This window comes from Nelusetta ayraudi, unplaced genomic scaffold (genome assembly GCF_046127955.1).
Source record: "Nelusetta ayraudi isolate G7.1 ecotype Tasmania unplaced genomic scaffold, CSIRO-AGI_Nayr_v1 ptg000045l, whole genome shotgun sequence".
NCBI classification, from domain to species: Eukaryota; Metazoa; Chordata; class Actinopteri; order Tetraodontiformes; family Monacanthidae; genus Nelusetta; species Nelusetta ayraudi.
Window position 1 is genome coordinate 4,676,797 of NW_027466095.1, and position 27,912 is coordinate 4,704,708.

General features: G+C 43.7%; 1 protein-coding gene across 1 annotated transcript in view; it reads left to right on the plus strand.

Moving 5' to 3' along the window:
- adgra1b (adhesion G protein-coupled receptor A1b) overlaps positions 1-27,912 on the plus strand; it is a 148,543-nt gene that overhangs the window by 53,652 nt on the left and 66,979 nt on the right. Inside the window, exons 7-12 of the mRNA XM_076035670.1 lie at positions 2,945-3,158; positions 12,593-12,757; positions 15,813-16,032; positions 17,644-17,793; positions 20,589-20,750; positions 21,696-21,938. Coding sequence (XP_075891785.1) covers positions 2,945-3,158; positions 12,593-12,757; positions 15,813-16,032; positions 17,644-17,793; positions 20,589-20,750; positions 21,696-21,938 — 1,154 coding nt within the window. The remainder of the gene's footprint in view (positions 1-2,944; positions 3,159-12,592; positions 12,758-15,812; positions 16,033-17,643; positions 17,794-20,588; positions 20,751-21,695; positions 21,939-27,912) is intronic.

The following is a 27,912-nucleotide window of genomic DNA, read 5'->3' on the forward strand; positions in this document are numbered from 1 at the left end:
GGCAGAGGCAGCAACACGCGGGGCAGTGTGACCTTGATGGGATGGGAGTGTGCATGCACGTGTGTAGTTGTTGTCTGTATTTCATATAATGCTTTGAGTTGCCTGGGGAGCGCAGATCTGGGTGTGATTAAGTTTTGGATCTTGGTTTGTGTATGCGAGCTCGTGATCAGAAGGTTGCTGGTTCAAATCTGGTTCAAAATGGGAGATTTGTGGTGGGGAACGTGGCCCTGCTTGTCTTCACCCTTATCACCATCACTGAGGGCCCTTAAGCAAGTCCTCCCAAATCCTCCGGCTGCTGCACTTCAGCAGCCCACTGCTTCTAGGAGGTATTGTTAGGTTGACTATAAATAAGCTGGGTCAAAGGCAGAGAAAATGTTTCCCGAAGGGGACCAATAAACCTGATTATTATAAGACTATAATTCCTCTCTTTAAGTGATGGAGGATCCCTCTCTGCTTCACGACTGGCCCCCACTTATTGGAAAAGGGTGAAGGGGAAAGTTTTCAGACGCAGTAGCAGAGCCAGAATGTTTCCTTGGGGTGGCCACAGGGTGAGATCATGACTTACACAGGAGTACCAATCAAAAGATGACCTGAAATGTCCACATTACGTTTTGTTCATTATTATAATTCTTACTGTAGTTGTTTGCATTTATTCAATGTTTTGAATGTTGTGACCTTACAACAGTCACCCTCTGAATTAGAGAACAAGACACCTTCACCAATGTTAATATTGATAATAAACCTATATCAACTTGGTCCTACTGTCCCAGGATTAGGATGAGGATTATATTAAAGTTCTTCTTTGACTGTGTTGTTTCTCAAAGAATAAAATCCAGAACAATCATCAAGTCAGAAATGTGTCAAAAAAAGAAAAAGAAAAAGAGATACTCAACCTCAATCAACAAAGATTTAACTTGAGATGCCGTAGTGTGGCAGTGTAAGACCTTTTGTCAAATTCCCCCCCACACACACACACACACCACCACCACCACTGGCCATCCATAACTCCGAAATTCCACAAACAAAAGTGCTGATTCTGCGGAGAGCAATTATTGATTCCGAAAGAAGGTTGATAGAAAGTTGATTTTATAACAATAACAAATAATACAAATTTATGTAATAATGGAATAAAAATTCTCTCATGAAATGAATTGCAATGTCAAAATACTGTGAAACATTGTGGTTCTATGCTAATCAACATAAATATTCTCTTTGACCCTCTTGTCTGTCAGTTTAGTCCAGAATATTTTCAAACCATACAACTCATATCCGACGCTGCCCATTGCACTGGAAGGCATCACGCTCGCTGCAACTTCAACATTGGGTGTGGGATAGATACTATTAACGTGCGTTTAATGCACAGTAGCAAAGCTGAAGTCTTTAAACATTGATAAAACACTCAACTATTTATTTTTTAAAGTGCAAGCCTATAAACTACAGTGACATGAGTCAATTTAAGTCCTGGCTGCTCATCTCTGTAATGATCCAGTGGCTTAGTGCTTGGCTTTTTCTGAGTAATGTCACCACTTTTAAAACGTGACAGGTTGTCACGGTGTGCAGTGTTGTGTAGACTGTGACGTGGCGTTGGAAATGTTTGTTGACTCGAGGGAAAAGAACAAGAAACATCAACAAATAAGTTTGGGTATTTCCAGTTGTCTCAGGCAGACCCAATTGAAAATGTGACCTGGTGCTGACGTCACTAACTAATACCTGAGGAAAGCCGTGCTGGCTGTGAGTCTCGGTGGCTCACAGAGGTAGACAGGTGATAAATGTTGATTTCATTTCTCTCATTTATGTTGGATTGAGGTCGAGTCCAACTCAACACAAAAGTGTTTTGTTTTTTTCATATTTTTTCTTTATTTTCATTTTCTTAATGCCACCAGTGCGTAGCGCTCACTTAGAGAAGCATATTCGCTGTGGTAGACGTGGGCTGCTACTTTAAAATCGCCAGTAATATGCCGTGCACATCTGCAGCTGTTCGCCAAGGAAACCAGTTCAATCGGAAACCAGTAGGACCACAACGCCGGCCTCGGAGATTTTGGTAGAAATCGCTCCATGGGCGTCAGTCGCTACCTACAGCATCCAAAAAGACAGTGTTATGGTCAAAACAAAGCCATTTCCGTTTCCGTAACCGGCAAGACCAGCTGTAAGTCTTAGATCCCGTCTATTTTTTTTATTTTTTTTTTTCTCCTTGTCCTGTCTGGCCATAATGACAGGCAGAAGTGTCTCTGAATGTCTGGTTGAATGGCCATCTGAATGATGGCTGACAGATTTTATTCTCAGAGGTAGATCTTGAGAGTGTGAGCCACGCGGGTCGTTTCAGGAGCTACCTCTTGAGTGGTTTTATTAAATTCTTGGTGACATTCTGGCCATGACCGGATTGAAGGAGGGATGGGGGGTGAGAAGAAAGTAGAAATGGGAAATGAGTGTGTGTGTGTGTGTGTGTGTGTGTATGGAGGGGGGGGGGGGGGGGAGGTAGTGGAGGAGGCATCTGGCAACAATATACAACTATTGTGTTAAAAGAGAACAAAAACAGATTGTAAATTTGCATAGCTAATTGTCAGATACTGGGCTTATTCAAATGATCACCTGATTAATCTAAAGAGAGAAAGAAAGAGAAAAAAGAGATCCCGTCTATTTGACCGTTACACCTAGGGGCCGGGATGGAAACTACATGTAAAATATAGTATTCTACACCTTGCCCTATATTCCGCGGACTGCTTTGATTTCCGCGGAGGGCTTTGAAATCAGTGTTAAATTCTGCGATTGCGGATTCCTGGGGGGACTAATCAATCATTAGTCGTGAAGTGAGCCCTCTCTGCCCCCCCCCCCCCCCACTTGTTTGTAAAGGTTGGAGGACAAAGTATTCACCAAGGTCACCAAACCATTTTTTTAATTGTCTTCACGCCCCCCCCCCCTTTTTTTTTTTTTAATTCTCCCTCAGACGGACCTCTGGAGTTGCCCCTCTTCCAGCTCATCCCCTCGCAGAGGCAGCTGGTTTTCCACGGCGACCGTCTGCCCCTGCAGTGCGCCGCCTCCTACCTGGATGAGTCGGTGAAGCTGCGGTGGCACTACAACGGCAGGGTCGCAACCACGCAGGAGGAGCGGGGCGTCTACGTGGAGGAGACCCTGCAGCATGACTGCTGCCTGCTCACCAGGTACCGTGGGGAAGGAGTAGAAGCCCGGGGTTGGGCTGAAGATTAAGGTGGGGAAAAAAAGAGGGGGTGAAACCAGGCCCCCTGTGATCCAATATGGCTGCCCGTTAATTTTATTGGAGTTGCCCACGTCGGAAATGTTTTGGCTTCCAGGTTTGTTCAGCATTATGCATCCCTCAGGGCACGTAGCAGTTTCACTTCCCGTCGTGCCTCTGTAACTCATGGGATACATCAGGACGTAGAAGGAGCTGAGGCACAGCAGGGACGACGCCATGTTGCCGCGCTGGGGATAAACTCTTGTCTGGGTTAAAAATCTACAATAGAAAGATTTATTATGAGCAGCATTTCGGGTTGGAGGTGTATTGTCAGCTGTTTTACAAGTTTTTCTTTTTACATTGTAGTCTCTGGGAAAAATGCTTTTTGGTCCACGGTGGGTGGTTTGGCTGCAGTACCTCGGATGGCCACTGGAAGAGAAACCGCCAGGTTGCCAGTCCGGTGTGCAGGTCTTATAATGCATCCATGGGGGAAACGTGCGTGACCCAAGATCCAATTGGCCGAGGCACTGTTCTGAAGTAGTTCACCCTGGCAGATAACGTCAAAACACGCATGCGAGCAAACACTCTGAACACTCTCAACACTCTGGAGCGCCTCATGTTTATGCAACACTCTGTTGCATAAACGCTCTGAAGCTCGGACATGTGCGCTGACAAAGAGGCGTCTGCTGCTCACAGCCCCCCCCCCTCGCCCCTGCCCTCACCCAACATGTATCTCTGATTCACCTTTTTTTGTTGTTGTTGTTGTTGTTGTTGTTGTTGTTGTGATTGGCACCCTTGATAATTATCTGAAAGGACTGGGCAGGATCGGCTTGGGCAGCGTGCCAACGACTTGGAGCAATCTGCCGGCCCTCCTCCAGAGGTCAGTCGCTCGCTTGGTCGGTTGCTCCCTCGGCGATGGCGCAGCGCACGCTGATCACGCACGAGGAGGAAGACAGATGCTGAATCGTAATCGCAGTTGTGAAGTAAAGTGCGGCGCACTGGTTCCGCACAATTGTTTTTGCTGTTCCTTCAGATGGAAGATTTTGCCTCGAGCGCACGTCCCATTCCTCCTACCTCAGTGTTTTGAGAGTGCGTGCGTGTGCGTGTGCTCGTGTAAATGCCCTTTGACGTAATGCCGTGGCAACGGGGCTCAGATGCAGGAGCACGCTGCTGTTGATTACTTTAACTGCTGCACATTTTGCAGTCCCCCCCCCCCCCCCCCCCCCACACACACACACACACACACACACATAAATATTGATAGGGTGCTGACAGAAATATATCCAAGTGTCGACAGTGGCCACAATGAAGCCTGCAACCAGGAGACCAGCTGCTGTTCCGCGACATGTTGGGGGAAATGTTAAAAGACTGGACCGCTTTGACGCAAAAAAAAACAAAACACCCACATTGACTTTTATTTTCTTACCCATGCAGCCAAATTGTGTGACTCAGTCAAGTGCGCCTGTTGCTGAATCCATCGCTGGAAATTATGGATTTAGAGGACAGAGAACATCTTTTTTGTATTTTTTTTTTTTTTTTTATGTCTAAGTAACAAAGTTCCCTTTCCTTTCTTATTAAAACACCAGTTAATGTGATTCAATTCAGGAGACTATCTGCTACCTTTCACTTACTTCCTCTCAGCCAGCTGCTGAGGGCTGCTTGGGACTGAACCTACTTCCATGGCAAGTCATACCAGCAACGGGGAAAGTTGATTCTTCTTACTGGCTCGAGTTGACTTGAGTGACAGATATGAAAGATATTTGGCTTTCAGTCAGTCACTGAGTCGGGAGTGGCTGCAAATCCGTATGTGCACCCAAGCTCGGGCCGGTGCGAGTCGAGTTATTTGTAGTCCGAGTGGGGCGCGGCTACCGCGAGCAAGCAAGTGATTTGTTCGTTCACAGCTCAGCCTCATCGCAGGAAAGGAAAGAGGGGACCTGAGTTGAAGCAAGAAACTGTTGAGCGTCCCACAGGGCAAATCTAGCAGTTGACATGACAAGCAGTCGCACAATGCTGACACATTGTCTGGTTCCTTCCCTTGCAGTCAGCTGGCTAGCAAAAGAGTGAAGGAGTATATACAGACAAGGGATAATTTCTCAGGAATCAGTGAAACGACTTGAGTTTTGGATATTTGGTCTCGCATATCACAAATTCACATCGCTTGATTAAATAATACAGAAGTACAGAAGTATTTAAATAAATATGTTTCTCCACTTTGTAAAACAAACTTGGAAATCCCTAAAAAAAAACAGCATCCATAAAATGCGAGAGAATATAACCACCATGGAAATTTTAAAAGTTTTTGGACCATTTTTTTCCTGTAAAATTGTGTTTGTCAAAGTAAACTCATATGTTAATACTGTTTTGTTGTTTTAGCTTCTTCTGTCACATTTAAAACCTCTGGAGTAGTTTAATAATGCTTGTGCTCGCGTCCTTTTTCTTTTACAGTATGGTAGCATGTTGATATAAATGCAGTCAGGAGGCCCAGGTTCAAGAGAGAATATTTCCGGCGAGTTTTGTTTTTGTCTTTTCGTTTGCTGAGGGAAATGCAGGTCCATTGGCCCACTAAAAAAAGAATCATTGTTGTTAATTCTGAAACACCATTTTTAGGGAAAACCACCAATGCAACCCTCAAACTCTAACACCCCCCCCCCCCACACACACACACACACACACACACACACACACACACACAATTCTAAACCAAGCCTCCAGAATTTGTTTTGACTCTACATTTTCCAGCTCAGTGTCTCACTGGAACGTGGTGATTTTCTCGTCGCTCCAAGCCTGATTAGGGCCCCACTTGCAATTACCCACCACTCCAACCCTTGTATACACAAATAATGCAATGTTCTCTCCCAAATGAAACCCATTCAGGTCATGTTGCTCTTGGCACCTAAAGCATCACAGCAGAGCCACCCCCCCCGCCTCCCTCCCCGAAAAAAAAAAATATATATATATATTCATTCATTCATTCATTCATTCATTCATCTTCTATACCCTCTTATTCCTATTCAGTGAGGTCTGCTGCAGCCTATCCCAGCTGTCTTAGGGCGATGGCAGGGTACAGCCTGAACAAGTCGCCAGTTCATCGCAGAATTATGTATATGTATATATGTATGTATGTATATATATATATGTATATATATATACATATATATATATATATATATATATATATATATATATATATATATATATATATATATATATATATATATGAAAACCTGCAAGGCACAGACATTTCCATGCCCAATGACTGTTCACCACAGGTCGTTCCAAAAAAAACTATCTGGGCTGGTCGACACTTTCTGCCCCCTGAGCTGTATCTTAAATTGCAATGTTGAGAGAGAGACGTGTGGAGGAAATTAACATCCTGCGACTCAACTGGCCCAGTGCTCATTTTCAGTTTTTTTTTCTCCTTTTTTTTTTTTTGTTTAATAGGGAGGCTTGACTAATGTTTTGGCCTTTGACATGCCAGACACCCTCACTGCCCCTGTTGAGCCACAGTGGACCATGAGTCAGAGGGTCCTGCGTTAGCACCGTTCAACTTGGACGAACGTGGCCTGAGTCAGATGGCCTCACCCCGCGCACCCCATCGGTTGGGGAAAAAGACTGAAGCCCTCCCTTGGGTCTTGTCGCAAGGCTTTGCAGCGAGGCGCCCTGCTTCACCAGCGCCTCAAGAAAAAGCAGCCTATTTAACCCTTTAACGTTCTGCTCAACTGTTTGGTGGGGCACATTTTGAGTCATATCCTATTGAAAAATGAGTTGAAACCAAACTCAACCTGATTGTGCCTTCTCTACAGCTTTTTTTTTGTTTTGTTTTTTGAGGTCCTGGTATCGTTGCCCCAAGGGAAAAAAAAAATGCAAAGAAGTAGAAACTCCATAGTTTTTTTCTTGGTGTGGACTTAGAAGAGTTAAAGGGTAACACAAAATGGTTTTAACCGAGGTCTCCATCTCATTTTTGTCCATACTGCCAGCCTCAGCAGAAACCTGAAAACATGATCTTGAGTTCACTTTTGCAGGTGTGATATTTTAAAGTGTATTGTGAGTTTTGAGGGTTTTTTTCTTCTTTTTTTTTAAAACATCGGAGACTAGACGGATTGTTCCCTGAATCCTTTTCGCTCATGTCTTTTGGGGATAAATGGAGTTCCTTTCAGATTTAGAAAAGGCACAAAACGTCAAGGGTTATGCAAGGTGCGAGATTAGCTACAGTAGCAGTAGTAGATCTCCCGACTGCTACCCAGGTCAGGAATTAAGAGAAAACAAACCTTTCTGTACTGTTTTGGTTTTGACACATCTCCCCAGAAGCTGAATGGCAACAGAATCCATGGAAAACAAAGACTAATCTAAAATGTCTTTACAATGGAGATAGTCAAGATGGTGGATGAGATGTCACGGCTGTCACCAGGCCTTCCAGCAACCATGGAAGGTTTCAACTTTTCAGTTTATAATTCTGTTTTTGTGTCTTTCATCTGCCCCCCCTTTCACACTGTGCCATGTCATCGTTGGCTCTTGCATGCTGGTGGGGCAAAACGCTGATCCGTATATGTTGCTCACGGAGAGAACACACGCACGCACAAAAGGAAAGAAGGAAAGCGGTCCCTGTGAGGCGGGGTGATTCTGCGATGTGGGCCAGGCTCCTGCTGAGTAATGGTGTCAAGCCAAACTCCCAGTATTAGCTGTGCTAGCGGCAGCAGAGGGACCAGCCGGTGACTCATGTTTCATTTATCAAACATTTTAGAGCCCTGTAGCTAGCGACGGCAGACACTTTAGATGCAGCCCTCTTAATCCTCTCCATTTTTAATGAGGCTAATCATGCAAAAAATGAAGAAGAGAAAAATAGCAACCTGTTTCGGAAATGATACTGAAGGCAAAGGAAAAGGGAAACTGGTCTTTCTTATCACGGTGCCAGCATATGATATTGATCGTGACCCGATCGTGTCATTTCTGATTTTTATACTTTGATGTCTGGTTTTGGAGTCAGCGTGCTTTCTGTGAATCCCATACTTTACATCCACTGACCTACACCAGCTTTCTCCTGCTCTCAGAGGCACGGGGGTTTGCCGGAGCCTTTCCAGGATGCCCTGTGGCGAATGCAACCACTCACACTCACACCTACAGACAATTTAGAGTTCCCGGTCTGCTTCACATGCATGTTTTTGGACTGAGAGTACCCACGCAAACACAGATAGAATTTCTTTTTTTGCGATTTTGCATTCTTGAGGGCGCACTGACCAGTGTCCCAAGCATGGATAAATGCAAAGGGCGAGAAAGGGCATTCAACCTAAAAATAAATAAATAAATAAATAAACTATGCCAAATTAAGACGTGATTGGCTGTTTGGCTATTCCCTGAGGGGAATGAAGATTTGACAATAAACCCAAGCTCAACCCCCCCCCCCCCCCCCCAAAAAAAAATTTCATATGCTTATTTTTTATAATATGCAGCAATGGTGATAAATATCTGCAACACCTAAATACAAAGAACATTTCTTTGTTTTGCCCTTCAGCATAAGAATTTGCACAAGGCAACCAGCAACCTCCCGCGTAAACCCTGCCGCTGAAGAAGAATTCGCCGGGCAGCCAGAGAGGACAGACTGAACGTTTACCGTCTCATAAGCAACGTTATGTAAACAGATTGTTAAATATCAGCCCACCAGCATAAATGTTCCCTAATGAGTCCTCAGGGGGCTGCTCCACAATGGCGTAGTGTTACTGCGGATGTAGGTCAGCGCTTGTGTGAATGTGTGTGTGCCCCTGCCCTAGAACCGATCACATACTGGGGTAATTTCTTCATCTGTTTATTCTGTGAGGATGACCCTTTTTTCCTCTTCCTTCCCTTCTTTCTTTTATTCCAATGGCTCGCTGTGTGTTGTCTGAGTGCTGCAGTTCAGTGGGGGGTGTTCACAGCGGGGAAACCTAGCGCAAGGTGAAGAAAAGGTGGGGCAGGTGTGTGTTTGTGTGTGTGTGTGTGTGTGTGTGTGTGTGTGTGCTTGCGTAGGGGTTGGGGGGTGAGTTAGCTTCTCCTCCCCCCATCCCTCCCCCTGCCTCGCCCCCTCGCCTCCCCTATCAAACCCCCGCCCTGCTTCTCAGCGCTCAGGCACTTGGCTGGTGTTCAGCGATGATGTAACTGTCCCCTCTGCAGATTATTCATGATTATTGGAGGACGAGCGCTGCAGCTTCCGCTTCACACACCTGCGTGCGTGTGAATGCAGCGCAGGCGGGCACACGTGCGACCAAACGGCCCTCGCTCGCGTTGTCGCAACACAAATTCTGCCTGTTTGATGTGGATGAAAAAATAAAAAAAACTATAATCGGGGGATATTTACTTACGTGACACCCCTAGTGAAACTGTAACCTTGTCCTTGTGTCACACACAATGGTTTTTTGAAGGTTTTATATCGTTATCACGATTATAATTATTATTATTATTAGTAGTAGTAGTAGTAGTAGTAGTAGCAGTAGCAGTAGTAGTTGTAGTCGTAGTATTGCCATGCCATGCCATATATGTATGTACAGTATATATATATATACAAATGTCTGTATGTGTGTATATATATATGACTGAAAATTTTTTCAGAACAGAGTTTCAAAAGACTTCAATACAGTTAAAACTCCATCATTGTTTTTTTAGATTTGTTTAGATTAGGCACAACATATTTGTGTTGTCATTGACATTTATCTACGTGTACCCATTGCTGATATCAGCTGGATACAGACAAATGCATGATATGACCATATGCACAATATGTACTACAGCTGCTAACTAAAACCTGTTTCTGTGCACTGTATTTTGCTATAAATTTAATTTGCTGCCTTTTTCATGTTGTTGAGCACGAGAGGGGAATACAACACAAACTGAGCAGCAGATTGCTTGGAGAGTCTTTCCCTCTGGTAATAACACAGATCAGTTTTTCAATACAGCATCTCAATTCTATTTTGTCTTGTGCACATAAATTATGCGTCTCTTTTCGGGTCCCCTGCTTACATCTGATGCACACAGAAACACACAGAGGTGCGAACACAGTATGGCATTCAAATCTGAAATATTGCCTTGAACAAAGGAACATTTTAGCAGGGACTCACATTTAAGATTCAAGGCAGGTGATCACACAACATTCCCTACACGGCCGCTATCGAGGTGTCTCCTACCTCTAGAAAAAGTTGCAGAAGGGAAAGTTAATGAAAAACGCTCCAAATCAATTTTACAAAATGTATTTTCAAGTCCGTGGGGCATTTTGACAGTTATGATTCGCTAAAACAAACAAATAAAAATATAGGACATTAAAAAAAAGCCAATACTCAGCCAATACTGAGCAGTATTTAAACCAAACAAGAGATGGGTGAACGAGCTGGCCATGCTCATGCATGCATGCTAACATAAAACAATGAATCCAAAGGGTTGCCTTCTGTTAACAGAACTCTGTTACCACATTGTTTTTTTCCAAGCGGACCGCTATCAGTGACCTGCCTCCAACACAGAATTCTGCTACCAGGCAAGACTTATTTTGTTTAGGGGGCATGCTATGTGAAATATTGGCACTAGAGCTTTTTTTTTTAAATGAATCTACAGTATATCGGACAATGATGCAAATCACTTATTGCCTCCTCACATTTCAGGAGTCTTTTAGTTGCAGAGGAATAGTCAACACTGATGTCAACACTTTTTTTTTTTTTATCATATTGTGATTGCACAACTGGGCATCACAGACAAAAGCTGTACAATTAGCTTTTCAGAAAGATGAATGAATCTTATTTGCTTGTGCTACTGCTGACTTGTGCAAGTCCAATGTGAATTCAAGACTCATTTTACTGACTCGTAAATCACGATTCTTTGTCTCTGTTAACTCATTTTAGTGAGTTAACTCGTCCTTGCTAATTGCAAAGAAGAGACCCGACAATGTCACTGTTATGGAGCTTCTATTCTAACTGAATATGCAGGGATATTTCAAGTTAATTGCTGTTAGCCCTGTGGGAAAAGCAACAGATCTGGTTTTATTATTTCAACGTGGCTCCCACTTTCCCTCCTTTGCTCAGTTGCACACAGTAGCCCATCTCCACTTCACAATGAAATCAATCCGTTTCCTGTTTCAAATTAGTGATTTTGGTTGTATGAATCAGTGGGGACCATTGGGGTAAGCTTGTGTGCAAATATGGATTACCAAACTAACGGCTCTCTGGGTGACTGAGCGAGTCATTTAAAGGACTCAAAACGCCTGATTCTCTTTTAGAAAGTGAGTGACCCATATTAGCTTGATTCAGTAATAGAGAACACAAATATCACTACTGTTGACTCTCAGCCACAAAATTCAGTCCAATGATTTGTCATACATAAGACAAGTCAACACAGTGCTGCATCGGATAAGACAACCTAAATTAGCAGTTTCTCCATTTCGTTTTGCGTGCGAACCTGTGTTTAATGCTGAGGTGAATGGCTGTGTTTCTGCTAATGTGATTGGATGGCTCACTCTGTCACTTCACTGGTACGGCCATTGCAAGATTTACTCAAGGAGAAAGGATTCGACTGGAGTAAGATGGAGAGCCAGTCAAATTGAAGGCATTTAATGTTTCAGTATAAATATTTCTCACCCGCTCCTAGAAACGCTGCCTGGGATTACAGCCTCCCCCACCAGAGCCACTCAGCCACTAATCATCTTTACTCTGAAAGATTTCAGCTCCTTGTCCAGCTTTGTCACTTCCCATTTCTTAAGTTAACTCCCTTTTGTGCCGCATTGTTCCCTGAGTCTGTTTCTTCTAAAATGTATCCAGTATTGTGTGATTTAGCCTGTGGCGTGTATTATAAACACAGACGGCTTAATTAAATAACTCAAATAAGCTGAATCCATGCCCGATGCACACAGGCTGTAATTTTGCAATAGGACAGCTGGCATTTGTCAAACATGTAGCATTTGTAATAATGTCTGCAGCTTATCTTCTGGGTCTTTTTAAAGGAGTGAAATCCTTGAGCTTCAGCACTTTGGCAAATGGCCTGCATTGGCTCTTTGTCACCGATTAGTCATCCTTTCTTCAGTCAGGCCTTTTTTTTTTTTATTGTGATAGGAATCTCTGTGACAAAGAAGGAAAGATAAGCATGTGTAATGATGTTCTTTATTCGCCGCCAACATTTAAACTCTGTGCTTACACATCCCCTGTATGAGGGGTTTGTTCAATGTTCAATGAACTAGACCCAGAGAAGCTGATCTCAAACTCCTCAGGATATTCCTCTAGATTGGAACAGGCAGAGGACTGAAGGCATTTTTAAAAAAATCATGCACATCACTTGTTTGATTGTAATCTAGAGCTTCCAGTCTGTTCCTGAACATAAAGCCAATCTGTAATCCTCCACCTTCACACGTCCAACAGCGACTCAAAATCAACCTTTGTCCATTCCTCTGCCCTCCAGTGAAGTCATCCTCTCTAACATCGACATGAGCGTCGCCGGCATCTGGGAGTGTCTGGTGACCACTTCGCGTGGCAACACGTCCCAGCAGATGGAGATAGTCGTTGTGGAGACGTCAGCAACGTACTGCCCGGTGGAGAGAGTCACAAACAACAAGGGCGATTTCAGGTGGGCCAGCAGCACCATGTCACAAACACACTCACCCACCACTTTATTTTGGCACAATGTTCAGTTGCTTATTGTTGCAAATAGCTAATCAACCAATCCCATAGTGTGTCCACTGTGTCCCATCCATTGTTCACTTTCAACTGCAGAACTTGTCACTGGCAGAAAAAGCCGTACATTTGCTTCTTAATATACAGTTACTTGGCTTGATTTCTTATTGTTGCCACACTACATTTTATCCCACACAAAGAAGTGTGCCTCATCCATTCTTCCTTCTTGGTCATTAATTCTGTCATGGTACATTTAGTGTTTGCTCTTTTATCTTGATAGTATCGTCTGTGCTTGGGTCCTGCCTTCACTACCTCCCCTTGACACATTCAAACATACGTGAAATAAGGTCCATATTGTGATTCAGACAAACAAGGAGAACTATCCCCACCTAAGATGTTAGTCGGCATATACTCAACTTGACAGAAACAGACACAGCTAGTCGCAAAAGTGGGTGGCATTAGACTTACATGGCACATCAACAACATGAAGGTGTTTATATGTCTAATCATTCCGAATAATGATGACACATTCCATTTGTTTTAACACAATTATTATTCTGGTTAAGGTAAGCCTTCTAATTTATTGCAAAACTAGAACAAGTAAAGTCCATTGCATCATTAGCTATGTTTACATGCGCACATTTCTCCAATCTGATCTAAACCTTGGTTGATCGGAAATTCCAAATCCACTGTTTACAAGGACACTATCCGATCGTGACGTGCGTATACGCGCACCAAGCGTTTAATCAGAAGGACTCATTTGGGCATGCGCTGAAGAAGAAGCTGTACTTCCGCAGTGGTCCGCACGTCCTCGGCTCGTTCACAAGCCTTCAAACTTTTCCAGCGCTTTTTTGTTCGTTCTGTCGTTTCGTTTATGTTTCGCGAAAAAATTACCGACTGGCGCTATGGCAGAAACGCGTCACGTAGACGTAGCACACGTGCACAGTGGAGATAGTCCGAGACAGGATCCGAACGGGTGTGTACATGGATGCCATTCGGAATAATGATCGGCATAAACCACCTCTCTTGTTCGGAATAACATTTCGTTCCGAGCGGACCGGATGGGATCAGAATCTTCCGATTGACGCGTTTACACGGAGCATTTTTAATCTGATTGGGCCTTTATTCCGATTATTTGTGTCCACGTAAACGCAGCTAATCTGTTAACATCACCGACGTCACTCATGCCTTCAAAACTCTATTTGCCTTCCTGCTGTCCTTTACAACCTGTGGTCACCTTTTTGAGTGCGTCATTTCTGTGCATACGTCCAAGCCTCTGTCCCCTGTGACGGTGCTGTAGGCTTGTTTGATCCTTTATAGCCGCCGTACTTTACAGCCCACTTTCAGTTGCGGCAGGAACCGGGCCTTTGTTTTCTCCCGAAGCTTTGAAGTAATGGACTGTAAAATGAGCCCCGTTTTCTTTTTCTTTTTTTTTACCCCTTCTTTTTTGGGGCGGTGAAATTAACACCATTTATTACTAAGTATCTGCTGCTGCGGCAACAATGCACATGAAGCAGGAGGAGGAGGAGAGAGATAGTGTGTCTCTAGCCTCAGAGAGATTACCCCCCCCAGCCCCTGAGCTGAAGTCAAAAAGCGTTGCCGCATTACACACAACTTCTGCCTGTTTCTTCCCTGATTTAAGACAAGTTCATAAAGATGTGTGGACACAAGCACAGACATTAAACGTTCAACCAAAGTCTTGGCTTTTTTTTTTTTTTTACCAGGAATATTTTAATGTAATCTGCCCGGCATTAAGCATGTAATGTTTCACTCTTTCTTAGTCCAAGTGGGCTTCGATGTGCTGAAACACTCGCAGGCATTACCCAGAAAATGAAAATTTCCCCATTAAACTGCTCCAGTCTCTGCCTGGTCAGTAGCGCGGCTCTAAATGGTTTTATTCACTCGCTCTCATTTCTCGCTGTGGAGGAAAATTCAGTGAACATATGGCACGAAACAACATTTAGCTGGGGAACAATGAAGTGGTGCCAGTGCAGTTCTCCATGTTACAAGTTGTTTTGAAATGCTCATTTTAAGGACATAAAGATGATTGACTTTATTCAATAACCCACTAGCCTCTCCCATTTAGCCCTCGCTTGCTAGCTGAAGTCAGCTATTCTTTTAATGCACAGTCGATAACCAATAATCAGAGATGGTTATTGGTTATTTGAGTGCCGCTTTGTTTAATTTTCCCATTAGCAATGTTTTTGTAATACTCACACTGACTTAAATTCGCCTTCCTTTCCCATTTTTGGGTTTGAAATTCAGTGAGTGGTTGACACCATGACCATATGCCTTTATGCATTGAGTTGCTGCCTCGTGATTGGCTGATTAGTTGTGTATGCGTGAGCAAGCAAGTCAGCATTTACTTGCGCAATGACTGTCTGGCAAGTTCCGGGAAAATTAACTGTATTGTTTTCCATCATTTATTTTCTTTCAAAACCCCTGACAACTTATGTATCAGCCATCTCTTATCAGTCACTGACCAAGCACAGCTATTTGGTGTATAAAGGGTGGTGGAAGAAAGAACGCTTCCTAGGAGGCATATTTGTTGCGACACACGCTTTTAATCAGAGACTAGGGTGTTCCTTAATGACCTCTGTTTTTCAGACCCCAATCCCAATAAAGTTTAGACCGAATACATTAATTATCCACAAGCCAAGATCCCCATCCTTAGCAAAATGATTTCAATTTGAAACTTCTCAAGTTCCCCTTGAGTGTCAGATTGTTTCATAGTGCGGAAAGATGTTACCTCTGAGCCCTAAAGATAGTAAATGTGGTTAATTGAGACAGAAATCATCAATAAGAAAACATAGTTTCACAGGCACTAGGCTGCCTGCTGCAAAAATAATTAGTACTAGCCCCGAGTCTGATATCGAAATGTACTCTTTCCACAGCGCAAGGTGGGGAACTAACTGGCCACTGCGGCAGCAATTCCCATCTCGTGTGACGAGCCTCGGTTCCTACACTCGCTTCACTTCTGATAATTTGGAGGTTCTCTCCTGTGGCAGGTGGCCAAAGACTTTAGCTGGGATCCTGGCCTTTCTGCCCTGCGTTCCCACCGCCTTTGGCTCTGCTCCCCGTGCCTCTAGCACTGGCCCTCGGTCTTCCAGCCAGAGGGAGAAGAAAGCATGGCGGCGATGTGACCGGGCCGGACATTGGGCTGAGGAAGACTACAGTCAGTGTCCGTATTCCAGCGAGCACACCCGCACACTGCATCAGCTCACGCAGGTAATAAGTGTGAAAGGAAGAATTTCATAATGAGACTCAACCCTGCATTATTAACCCTGATCAGTCTTAATTCCTTCAGCTAAAAAACATTGTTATATATGTATATGTATAATTATTTCACTAGTTATTTCATGGTCCTATGTTGCAGTGCTTCGTGAATATTTTTCATCTGTCAAACTCACCCATCAAAGTCGGTGGGCGGACCCGAACAAATCCATTCCAGATAATGGATTGATGCAGAGCTATGGTGAAGATATTCTGATACACTGGGTGGTGCTATTCACCTCTACGTTGGTTTGGATGCTCAATTCAACTAAACCTTATTGACAACCGCTAAACCTCTAGACTCCGCTAGGCCCAAGGATGATACAGCGTGCCAGGTGCAGGACAAATTATCAAAACCTTGCCTGGAGCTGCTGAGAGAAGCAGCAAACTTAATTGAGGAAGCTCTGAGCAAACTCCTCTGGCTCTAGTGACTCAGTTACAGTAGATACAGCACTTTGGATACCCTTGTGGGTTTTTTATATGTGCTATATAAATAAAGTTGATGATGATGATGATGATACCTGCTGCGAGTTAGCCCCGCCCACCGACTTTGATGCACGGGTTTGACACAGATGTAATAAATTCACTGCAACACAACCATGAAATGATTAATTAAATAGTGTGAAATATATATATATATATATATATATATATATATACATATATATATATATATATATATAGATGCAAATATATAAACCTCAGCTTCAAGGCAATATTTGATTCCACTTTTCTGGAATAGAGAAAGCAGTATCTGCACTTTTTACATCTGTAGCTTGCAGGTGTTTGCAAATCTGAACATGCGTACCTATTATACCTATTATACAAGTAAATTCGGAAGTTCTTCCCCATCATTACTCCTGGGATTGGAACTTTTCTTCATTGACACATTTGAGGTCTTAACAAAATTAGTGTGAAGCACAAGTAGTGTTATTTTGTATGGGGTAGAAGCCCTTAGAAAGCCAGACTGGCTTAATGTGCACGTTAGTGCATGTGAATCTCTGCCTCCTCCAACCCATCGGAACAGTTGCCCTAGCACCGTTATAACTAGAGAGAAGCAATTCCGCAAGTTCCAGAAAAACAAATTAGGAAATAGCAAACGTGTTCTAATGAATGCTAACATCAGCTAAAATTATGTTGGATATAACCCTAGATGTGGAGGGTTGCTTTCTGTTACCGGAACTCTTCTACCATGAAGTTTTGCAAAGGGGACCACTATCAATGATGGCCCTGCTTCCAACTCAGAATTCTGCTCCGACAGGGTTGTTTAACCAACATGCATCGTTATCCTTGCGAGACCAGGAGGGGGCGGGAGGAAGCGGTGATGAGAGGAGTGGAACCGCAAAGCCTCTTTGTTTTGGTTTACACTTCCTAAAAAAATTGTTGGTTGCACCTTTACAGTACACCAAGTTCACCAAACGGCTTGACTGACAGCAATTCATTCTTGATCACTCTGTCAGAAGTGTCTAATGTTTGGGTCTCTGTGTGTTTGTGACGATAGACTTTTGGAATTCCTGCTCTCCAGGGGAGCTTTATTTTTTTTTTTTCTTCTTCTTCTCTCTCCAGATATCTATCAACACCACCAACGCTCAGCCGCTGGGCCAGCAGTTGGTGGCCTTCACCAGCAAGGCGTCGCACTTCACAGACGTCATGGACGTCATTTTTGTCACACACCTTGTGGAGAGGCTGACGAGACTGGTGGAGAAACGCAGAGACGTAAGGGGGAATGCAAAGTGATATAGCGCAGTCTGCATGTAACGTACGATTTGGATCCGCCTCCCTTTTGAACACCATTGAAATGATGCTCAAGTGGGCTCAAGCAATATCTAGATTAGCATCATTTATTGTCCTTTTTTTACCGAATGGTAACTTATTTCCCAATCAGATGTCTATCGGCTTCATGAACAGTTGATGAAAACTTCAAATGGGCAGTGAATTGTATGCATAGCAATACAGTATATGCGCTAGTTATCGACAGTAAAGATTACAGTTTGGGCTCTTAAACAGTGTCAAGTGTTTTGTATCGTTATATTACTTGGAAAGAGGAAGATGCAGTGGCTCACAGCAAGAAGGTTGCTGGTTTGATCCCCAGGCCCAGGTTCTTTTTCCCCCGTGGGCTCTCTGGCTTCCTCTCACAGTCCACAAACGTACACCCGAGGCAAATCGGGAACTCTAAGGGCCAGATCCACAAAGAATGGAGCAGCGCGTTTTGCAGCGACTCTGCGGCCGCAATCTCCGCCACCTTTGCATCGTATCCACAAAGGTTTTTGCGTTAATGATATGCAGGCGAAAAAAAACACCCAGAAATGCGGCACCTGAGGAGTCAGAAGCGGAGGTTGTGCTCTCGTAACCTGGTCACTTACACACCTCAATCACCTGAAGTTGAATTTCTGACGGAGTACTTTATTTTCATTGTTGTCAAATAACCTGCACGCTGGCTTTCTCCGGAACTCAGGCCAAGGAGACAGTCGCACACGTCTCTCCAAACAATCCCCACACACCTTTTCAGGGTCCCTGTGGTCCTCTTAAAGGGGAAGTATAACATGTTTTCCCCCGTACTAACAGCAACATGAACATTAATAAACAGTGGAAAACGTGCAAAACTGAACACACGTCAGGAGTGTTACAATATGAATATGAGTGTGGTTGATTGTACTGCAAGAACAAACCCAAACCTTTAAATAATTTTAATGAGTCTAATTTCACAAAGAGGAACTCTGGCGCTCTCGTGTACTCTCCGGGAATTATGACCTCAGTCATGCCCGCAAGGCAGTCAAGGCGCACCAGTATATTTATATATATTTCATAGTGTTATATATTTTACAGTAACCACCAACTCAGTGCGACTTGTAGCGGTTTAGTGGCTGGTCTGATCGAGTAAGTACAGGTTTCAAGTGTAAGTGAACTTGTAACTCATCAATGTTTCATGATCTGAATAAATAAATCGATAGATAAATAAAAATATTGATTTTATATTTGATAAGATGTGTGTGTATGACACTTGTTTCTATATACACACGCCTCACACACACACCATCGTCAGAGAGAGTCGCTCTGACGACAGAAACACTGATGAACGACACTGCACCTGGTTTCGGCTGGCGGTGTTTCCGTCTGTCGAAGTGCGTGCGGACGTGAGCGCAAACTCTTTGTGGATCTGTCCCTGTTTCGTTTGCGTAGAGGAGGGTGTCATTGTGCGTGCAATGACTCATTTAGATACACTCAAACAAGTCTGGCGCAGCCCTGCCGCTACCTGCGCCTGGGCGTATTTTCCACTGCGTTTCACATTTATGCCCCCTCCGTGGATAGGACGCGCTGCTTTTGTTGTTATTCACACAGGTTTTCTGGCGAACAAGCTGGGCAATCACTTTGTGGATTTGGCCGTAAATGTGCAAATGAGTGTGAGTGTGGACGGTTGTTTGTCTCTGTGTGTAATAAACTGGTGGCTTGTCCAGACAGCGACCAGGAGGATATCCTCAGACTGTTTGGCATGTCTTTACATTTTGGTCGGCCAGCTTGGTTGATGACAGAATGAAGTTGCAGGTCAAGGAAAACACCTAAACAAATTAGAAAACAACATCTTGATGTCTTAATCAGCCACCTTTAGTAATTGTTATGCACAGAAGGGTAAGAAACCCAACGGCTGTAGCAGAAAGAGTCTCTCTGTCAGTTTGTTTTCCTGGAAGATGTCGAAGGCAAAGAAGGCACAAGCAGTATCAAGATGCAAGAACGGAATCTTCTCCAAATATAACCTTGACATTTCAAGACACAAACCAAAACACAAACTTTTTACTTTTGAAGTAACTTACAGCTCAAAATTTTGGGGGGACTTTACACCTAAATACAACCATGATCCTCATCTGGAATCATATAATCTGTTGCCCACCTTCTGACAAACAGCGCCTCGGACAGCAGGAAACACGATGTCACCTCGGCTCCAATCCTTCAATCGATGCCAGACAGCTTAACTTTTCACCTCTCACGCTTCTCCTCCCGGCCTTGGCGGCATCAGACCTGAATAACAATTATGTCTGTGAAGATGTATCTGTTTTTAGGCAAGTTGGGTTTTTGGGTTGTTTGTTTTTTTTTCTATTTACCTTAAGTGAACTTGCCACCACTGCAGCCATAGGCAACCGGAGGGGCTTTAAGGTCAGTTTGCGTGCGTGCGAGTGTGTGTAGCGGAGGAGGGGGAACATTATTGAGGTTTGTCAGCGTGGGGAGGTTCTTGGCGTCGGTGTCGGCGAGACCACACTCATTCGCTCCTGCACTGCAACATTGAAAAGTACAGTAAGCAAATAGCGACGCACCCTCCCAGGGAAGTGATTACACCCCTGCGGAGCTGCTAATCTAAATTAAATCTCCCCCATAATGAATGAAGCCGCCATTGGCGCCCTCACAATTTTGACTTGGGGATTATAAATGTTCCCATTGTTGCGCATGTGATTGATGTCCGTGATGAGGCTGCCTGCTCTATCCATCACGCCATCGACGTCCATTTGTGTTCTCAACAGCTGGGGGACTACATATCAGATATCGCCAGCAACATGATGCTGGTGGAGGAGCACCTACTGTGGATGGCGCAGAACGAGGCCCGGGCGTGCACCCGCATCGTCCAGTGTGTGGAGCGCATCGCCGACCTGGCGCTGAGTGGTGACAACCAGGCCATCTCCAAGGTATGGTCCCGGACGTGGACGCGTTCTTGGTTGCACTCAGTAAAAAAGGAGGTTAAAAGCCAGGTTGCTTCTTTTTTTTTTTGTAAGAACTACATAGGAAGGAACTACGTATGTACGGGGCGTGTTTCAATATTTGAATAGTGGCTCTGTTCTGTGGTTTAGATAGGCTTGGGTATGCTGTGAATAATCAAGACAGAAACATAGGTCAAAAGCAAAAAAAAAAAAAAAAAAAAGGGTTAGGATTGTAATCATAAGAAGGGGAAATAATGAGTGCAAGATTGATGGATGATGATGATGATGATGATTATAATAATAATAATGAGAAGAAGAAGATATCCCGATCCGATCATTTGGATTGAATCGGGACATCGGCAATTTATTTTGCAATGCACGAAGAGACAAGTCTGAATCCAATGGATTCAGTTTATTCAAGGTAAGAAAAAAGATTGGATTGGGAAAAATCGAGCTTGGCACTTACTCATTAAAAAAATCAGAATGGGATCGGGACCAAAAAAAATGTAATTGGAACATCCTTCAAATAATGCAAAACATGTATCAATGTTACATGATAATGAAACAAAACATTTCTAATGAAAAAAAAAAAAAAATAAATAAATAAATAAAAATAATAAAATGAAAATGTGTCAATACCCTGCGGTGAACTGGTGACTTTTCAAGGGGCTGCCTTTGCCCCAGAACAGCTGAGATAGGCTCCAGCAAGCACTGGGAATCTTTGGGTGATCTAACCCCCCAATTCCAACCCCAAATAATGAGTACCAAGTAGGGGAAGCAATGGATACCATTTTTACAGTCTCTGGTATGACCCGGCCGAGGATTGAACCCACAACCTACCAGTCCCAGTGCGGACACTCTACCACTAGACCACTGAGCTGGCCTCTTCTCTCTCCCTCTCTCACTCTCTCTCTCACTTCTCCTCACCTCCAGGTGTCGGCCAACATCGCCCTGGAGGCCTTCCTGATCCGTCCCTCCAACTTCCTCGGCTTGTCCTGCACGGTCCTCCAATGGCCCCCTCGTCCGTCCGCCGCCCTGCCCCTAGTCGACGGTCTCCGGGTTGACGGGGGGCCGAGCGCGGACAGCGATGCCGCTGCTGCTGTGGAGTCGTTGCTCAACTTCAAATGCCACACCGTCAACAGCAGCGGCGGCTCGCCGGCCAGTCAGCTCAGCAAGGTAGGTTCATGAGTTGCTCGCCCACCCATGCACTAAACAGGTTTTAGGCTTCCGAGTGACTTCTGCATTATGCAGCCCCACAGAGCATGTAGCTGTAGTGTCACTTCCCATCAAAGATTTATTATGAACCTCATTTCAGGCCAAAGGTTGTCCTGTCAGCCGTTTTTCAGGTGTTTATTTTCTTTTTTTATCGCGGTCTGTGGGGGAAAATGCTTTTTGGGCTGCCATATTATATATTGCAAATTTGTCTCAGCGTCGTGACGCCTTGTTTTGGTTTGCTTGGACGCAGTAGATCATGTGGTGATAATAGGCTACCTTGTAGTTTGGTCAGGTTTTTATTTATTTTATTTTATTTTTTTTTTATAAGAAAAGCAACTGGGAGGAAGGCGAGCAATGCCAATTCGCCACTTGCCCCGTGATGAATAGGAAGTCTTTGCATCTCATGTTGCTCCGCATCAGTCTTGTACCACCCAACTGCGGCGCCCTCCAACATGACAAACAGCACATCAGCGCAAGAGAGACGACCACCCCCCACCAACTCCTCCTTCCCACTCCCCCGCTGCTCCCTGCAGCACAGACACACACACACAGCCCGTGTGTGTGTGTGTCTGTGTTCTATGGTGGCCGAGGGCTGCAAACGCACCGTGAAAACAACAACACTATAAGGCTGCTAAAAAATGCAGCCAAGTGTTTTAAAACGGCATCAGAGGTAAATGTACCCTTTTGTCCAACTTCTTCCACCTCTACTAATGCAGAGAAAATATATTCCGCTCTCAGTTTAAAAGGAGACTAATCCCACAAAATTGGTCCATCCCTCACCTTGGTGCCCCTGTTGGCCAGGTCCTGCTTTTGTTTCATGAATTTGCAGCATTTCTCCCTTGCAGTGTTTCTGTATTGGTAGCATGTTTCTTTTTGAGCGCTTCTGTGTTTTGCAGCGCGTTTGCAGCCCTCAGCCCAGCCGTCAATTCATCTGCGTGCGCCTGAACATGCGTGTCTGTCGCCCCCGCCGCTCTCTCCCTGGCGAGACGGTGTCAAGTCTCTGCGGTTTTGTCAGCAATTTTACGACACTCAATTCTGCCTTGGGGCTGCGTGTAATGCGTGTGCACATATACACATGCATCGGTTGCCTTTCTAGGAGCTGAGCTCAGTCGCTTCCAACAGGTTTGTGACTTCAGATCCCCCCCCCCGACTACAAACCCCGCCCGTTCCAAATCACCTTTTAATTATTTCATTAGGACAAATTACAGGGTGGACGTGGAGAAAGAGTAAAAATGTTTGGCTGGCGCTGAGGCCGCATCCCCTATGGCCATGTTTCACTATTTGAATAGGTTTCCCTTGTCATCTCAATTTTAGTCCAGAAAACAGAAAATTAGTCGGGCTCCCTGCACCGCCACCATTGCCGTTGCCACTGCAAACTTTTGGCATGGCGCTCGGGAATACGACTTTGGATGAGGACGTGGCAATGCGCGTCGCACTCCAAGGCTTAATCCGTCTCCGAGAGCCCTCTGTTCAAGAGAGAAAAAATCTGAATGCACTTTTAGGCAGCATTTAAAGGTGGAAAAATGCATTTCCAATGCTTTTTGGGGGGAATTGGAGAGAAAAAAAAAAGCAGAGTGTTGTTCTCCGTATTCAAATCTGCCTCCGTGCCTCACCTTCTTCTTTTCTTCTTTTGGCTGTTGAGACATACAGTAAGAAAAGATAGTCAACAATTCTTAAGCAAAAAAAAAAAAAAAATCACGTGTTCTTAGTTCATCTGTGAAAGAAGTCACATTCAGCTGGAGGCAACATGTGATATGATAAATAGAAACCTCTCAGCCTGAAGGGACTGCTGCATATATGCACACATACATACTCTATATATACACTTTCTCTATCTTTGAACAACTTGATTTCATATTAGTTGATGCAGTACATCTCTTTATTTACAGCTGATGGATTGTTTCCATGATCCCGCTGCGACTCAGGATGCAGTTGTTTTTGTTTGTTTATTTATTTCATTTGTAGTTTGGACCCTGTTGTTTTGATTGCTTGGTGTTTAAACTGTGTCTGATTGTTATAGCAATGCTCTATGTGAGCTCTTAGCTGAGTGTCTGAGCTTTCTGCGGGTGTGCAACATGTATATATTTATACCAGGCAGACATGGTTTATATACAAAAAAATACTTTGATTACATTTCTTTATCAAATTAATTTTCATGATAAGCTAACGGTGCAATACTGATCGGAGCTATGATCATCATAATTTTTTAGCTCTGGTCATTTGGTCTTTTCTTTTCTTTTCACTGCTGTGTTTATGTCAGCAAGCGCAGAGAATAGCAAGTACCTTTTGTGCTGCAGTTAGAAGGTGCAATTTGTCTGGCCAAGAAGAACAAGGAAGAAATCACAAAAAGACGCAATAAATGAAAGAGAGAGATAAAAGGACAAATTTAGAATAAATTAAAAAAAAAATAAATGGTATCTCTTTTCTTCAGTTAAAAAGGAGTTTGATAGATGGATTTGTTAACAAATTGCATTTGCATATTCATTGTCCGATTTTTTTCACATTCTTTTCATTTTTTAATGTCGAAAGCCTCAGCTATAATTTCTCACCAGAGCACTCCATCACCTTTAAACTTGTATCCATCTCATTTAATTTACCTGCTTGAAGTTTTGCCTTGCATCACTTGTCGCTGCCCTGAATTAGAAACTCCTCTGACTTAATCAAGACAAATGTTTGTGTGATACTTGCGCTGCTAGCAGCCTGACTGTAAATCAGCTATAAAAGGGGCTACATGCGGTGTTACATACAGAATAATGAGTATGTGCTGTGTAATTGGTGACTCACCTTATCAGCCTCAAGTCTTTATAACTTGCATCTACGCCGTAAAAGCAGTGATATTACAGTATGTACACAGCTGAGTCAGGACTGCACCAGCTTAATAGTCAAAGTAGGGCAGAACATGAAAGGCCAAAGCAATACTGAATTTCCATTAAGTTAACCTTTACTGTACCAGCACAGTGATAAAACAATAAACAACACAATAAATCAAATACCCAGTTTAAAAGTCAAGGCCAGCTTTTCAGATGAAAAGAGCGAGACACACATTTACATATCCCTTTTATTTTTGCACAGCATTGTGGTTGTTAAACAGGCACTTGTTTCTTTTTCTCCATTGAAACTCAAATGAAAAAGACCAAGGATTGAATCGTTAACGTGATAGTCAGTGGGCATTCATGGTATTTACGCCACCTTTGAGGATCCATCTGTTGTTTCCGTTGAATCACGCAGCAAAGACTCTGAGAACAGTTGCAGCAGTTTTGGACACATCTGGGGGCAAAAATTACTATATCTTTAATTGTCCTCTAAAAAGGACCCATTATTATAGACAATAGTCCAAATTAAGATTTTAAAAGATTTTAAGAAAAAATAAAGAGAATAAATAGAATAGAGAATAAAATAGAGTGCACTGTGGCGATTTCATCATCCACTCAGGAGCATCTTATGCATTATGTCACTCTGTTCCAGAATGGGGTGACATGGTGGCGCAGTGGTTAGCGCTGCCGCCTCACAGCAAGAAGGTTGTGGGTTCGATTCCGGGCCTGTGACCTTTCTGTGTGGAGTTTGCATGTTCTCCTTGTGTCTGCGTGGGTTCTCTCCGGGTTCTCCGGCTTCCTCCCACACTCCAAAAACATGCATGTGAGGTCAATTGAACACTCTAAATTGTCCATAGGTGTGCATGTGAGTGTGAATGGTTGTTTGTTTCTATGTGGCCCTGCGATGAAGTGGCGACTTGTCCAGGGTGTCCCCTGCCTTCGCCCTATGACAGCTGGGATAGGCTCCAGCAGACCCCTGTGACCCTGAGCTGAGGACTAAGCGGGTATGGAAAATAAATGAATGAATGTTCCAGAATGAGTTCATGTTTTCCCATAGATCCAGAATGTTCAGATTCAGATGTGATACATAATCTTTCCAACATGTACCTCGTGAGCTCTTTCTTTAGTGTTGCTCCCCCTGTATGAACTTAAAGAGGGAGGCGTTCCAAAGGCTTCCCAATCAGATGGTCCAACCACTTCAGTTAACACCTATTGACTTGAAGCAGCAGCAGCTGTAGCAGCAGCAGCCCTACTCTAAGCTCCCGTCGGATCAAAACAGTCACCTTATCTTCAGACGAGCCTCGCTTCATCTGCTTGGATCTATGATGTTGTGAGAAGCGACCAGGGGCTATTGCTCTGGATAAGTAGGCCATCCTGATCTCACTACCTCACAGTGAATAATTCGTTTGGGAGGGGGAGTGTAGCGGATTTGGAAGTTACATTTAATGATCAGTGCAGCAACATACATATATATATATATATATATATATATATATATATATATATGTATACACACACACACACACACACACATACATATATGTACGTGGCCTTGCAATGATAAATTCAGGACAGGAGAAACCGAATCCTGCTAATCTGAGAAAATCTCAGTCTGGCTTCATCCAGAGATTGAGCCATTCCCCTTCAATATGTTTAATCTAAAGATTTTTATTTTTTGCTTTCTGTTTTCTAGTGTCTGTATTAGTCACATTCTGCTCAGAATTCAACCCGAGTCTACTTAAGCCCCCCACCGCCAACCCCGTTGGTTTTGTTCAGTGGGAAAGGGACTAAATGCCGATTGATTGGGAGTCGTCCCGTGTTCTGATAAACACAGTGTCTACCCCTAATTTTAGTGGGAAAGGGGCTTAAGTCATTCATTTGTCACGGCATACTCAGAAAGTTGAATGACTAAGCCACAGTGTGGTGTAAAAATGTAACTGGGATGTCATGGCAAGAGTCACACAAAGAAGCTCTACAATGAAACTCATTAAGTATTTTGTATTTTTTTTTTCCGAAAAACTAAAAGACTAAAATAATTTTTTTTGTTTTAAATACACTGGTCGCCCCTTTCATCTGCACACCGTGTTAATGGATTGTTTCTACTGCGAGGGGACAGTGTGTGTGTGTCGGTGACTGAACGGCACACAAAAGGCATTGATCTAATGTTTAGATCTCGTCCTGTGTTAAACACATAGAGCACCAAAAGGAAGTGTTGCCATGACAGTGATCAAACTGGACATCACTCAGCCGAGACAAATCTCATAAATCAGAGTCTCACAGCGAGCGCTCTCAACTCATGCTGCATGCAAGCAAAGGACACATTTATGGGAAGTAAAAGGAGGGTACACCACCTTTTTAGTTGCTGCATAAATCTAAACCTGGACAAAGTAACATCGTCACAATGGTCTACAACTTAATCTTAAAGGCGAGGAGGAAAAAAAAAGTCACGCCAACTGTCTTTTTGAATTGTAAGTAAAAGCAACTAGTCTTTTCTCCCACTGGGAGGCCAACGTGTGCGTGGTGTGAGTGGGAACTCTGCACCAGATGCATTTTTCGGCATATCAGACATAGAAAAATAAGTGCCTGTAATCCGCCTTCGTCTACACACACAGACACCCTCCCCGATGACTCATAAATCTGCTGAGGTAAGGCTGCTTGGTAAAACAGCACAGTGTGCGCACAGCCCCTTCGCTTGTTATCAAGCTGCAGAGCTGCTACCAGCATCAAAACAGGCATCAGTAGTTGACCGTGTATGCTTTTTAGTGATTCTGGGTAACCACTAAGGGTGGGGAAAAAAATATATATATATATATATTATAACGTTATTAACGCGTTAACTCAACGCCTCTTTATCGCCGACATTTTTTTTTTTTTTATCGCGCGATTAAGGCACACGGTGCTTTTTGAACATTTGGCCGCTCCGTAGATTGTGGAAACGGGAAATGAATTGACTCAGCACACAGTCACACGCTTGCAGCCGGCTTGTAAACACAACAAAAAAAAAAAGAAAAAGACACTGAGCGTAGACTAACATGGATAAGGCGTCAATTGTAAATGGAAAGTTCCACATCAAAACCCTGCCAATGATATGCATTTACTGTAACGAGCTCTTCCATTCGGCG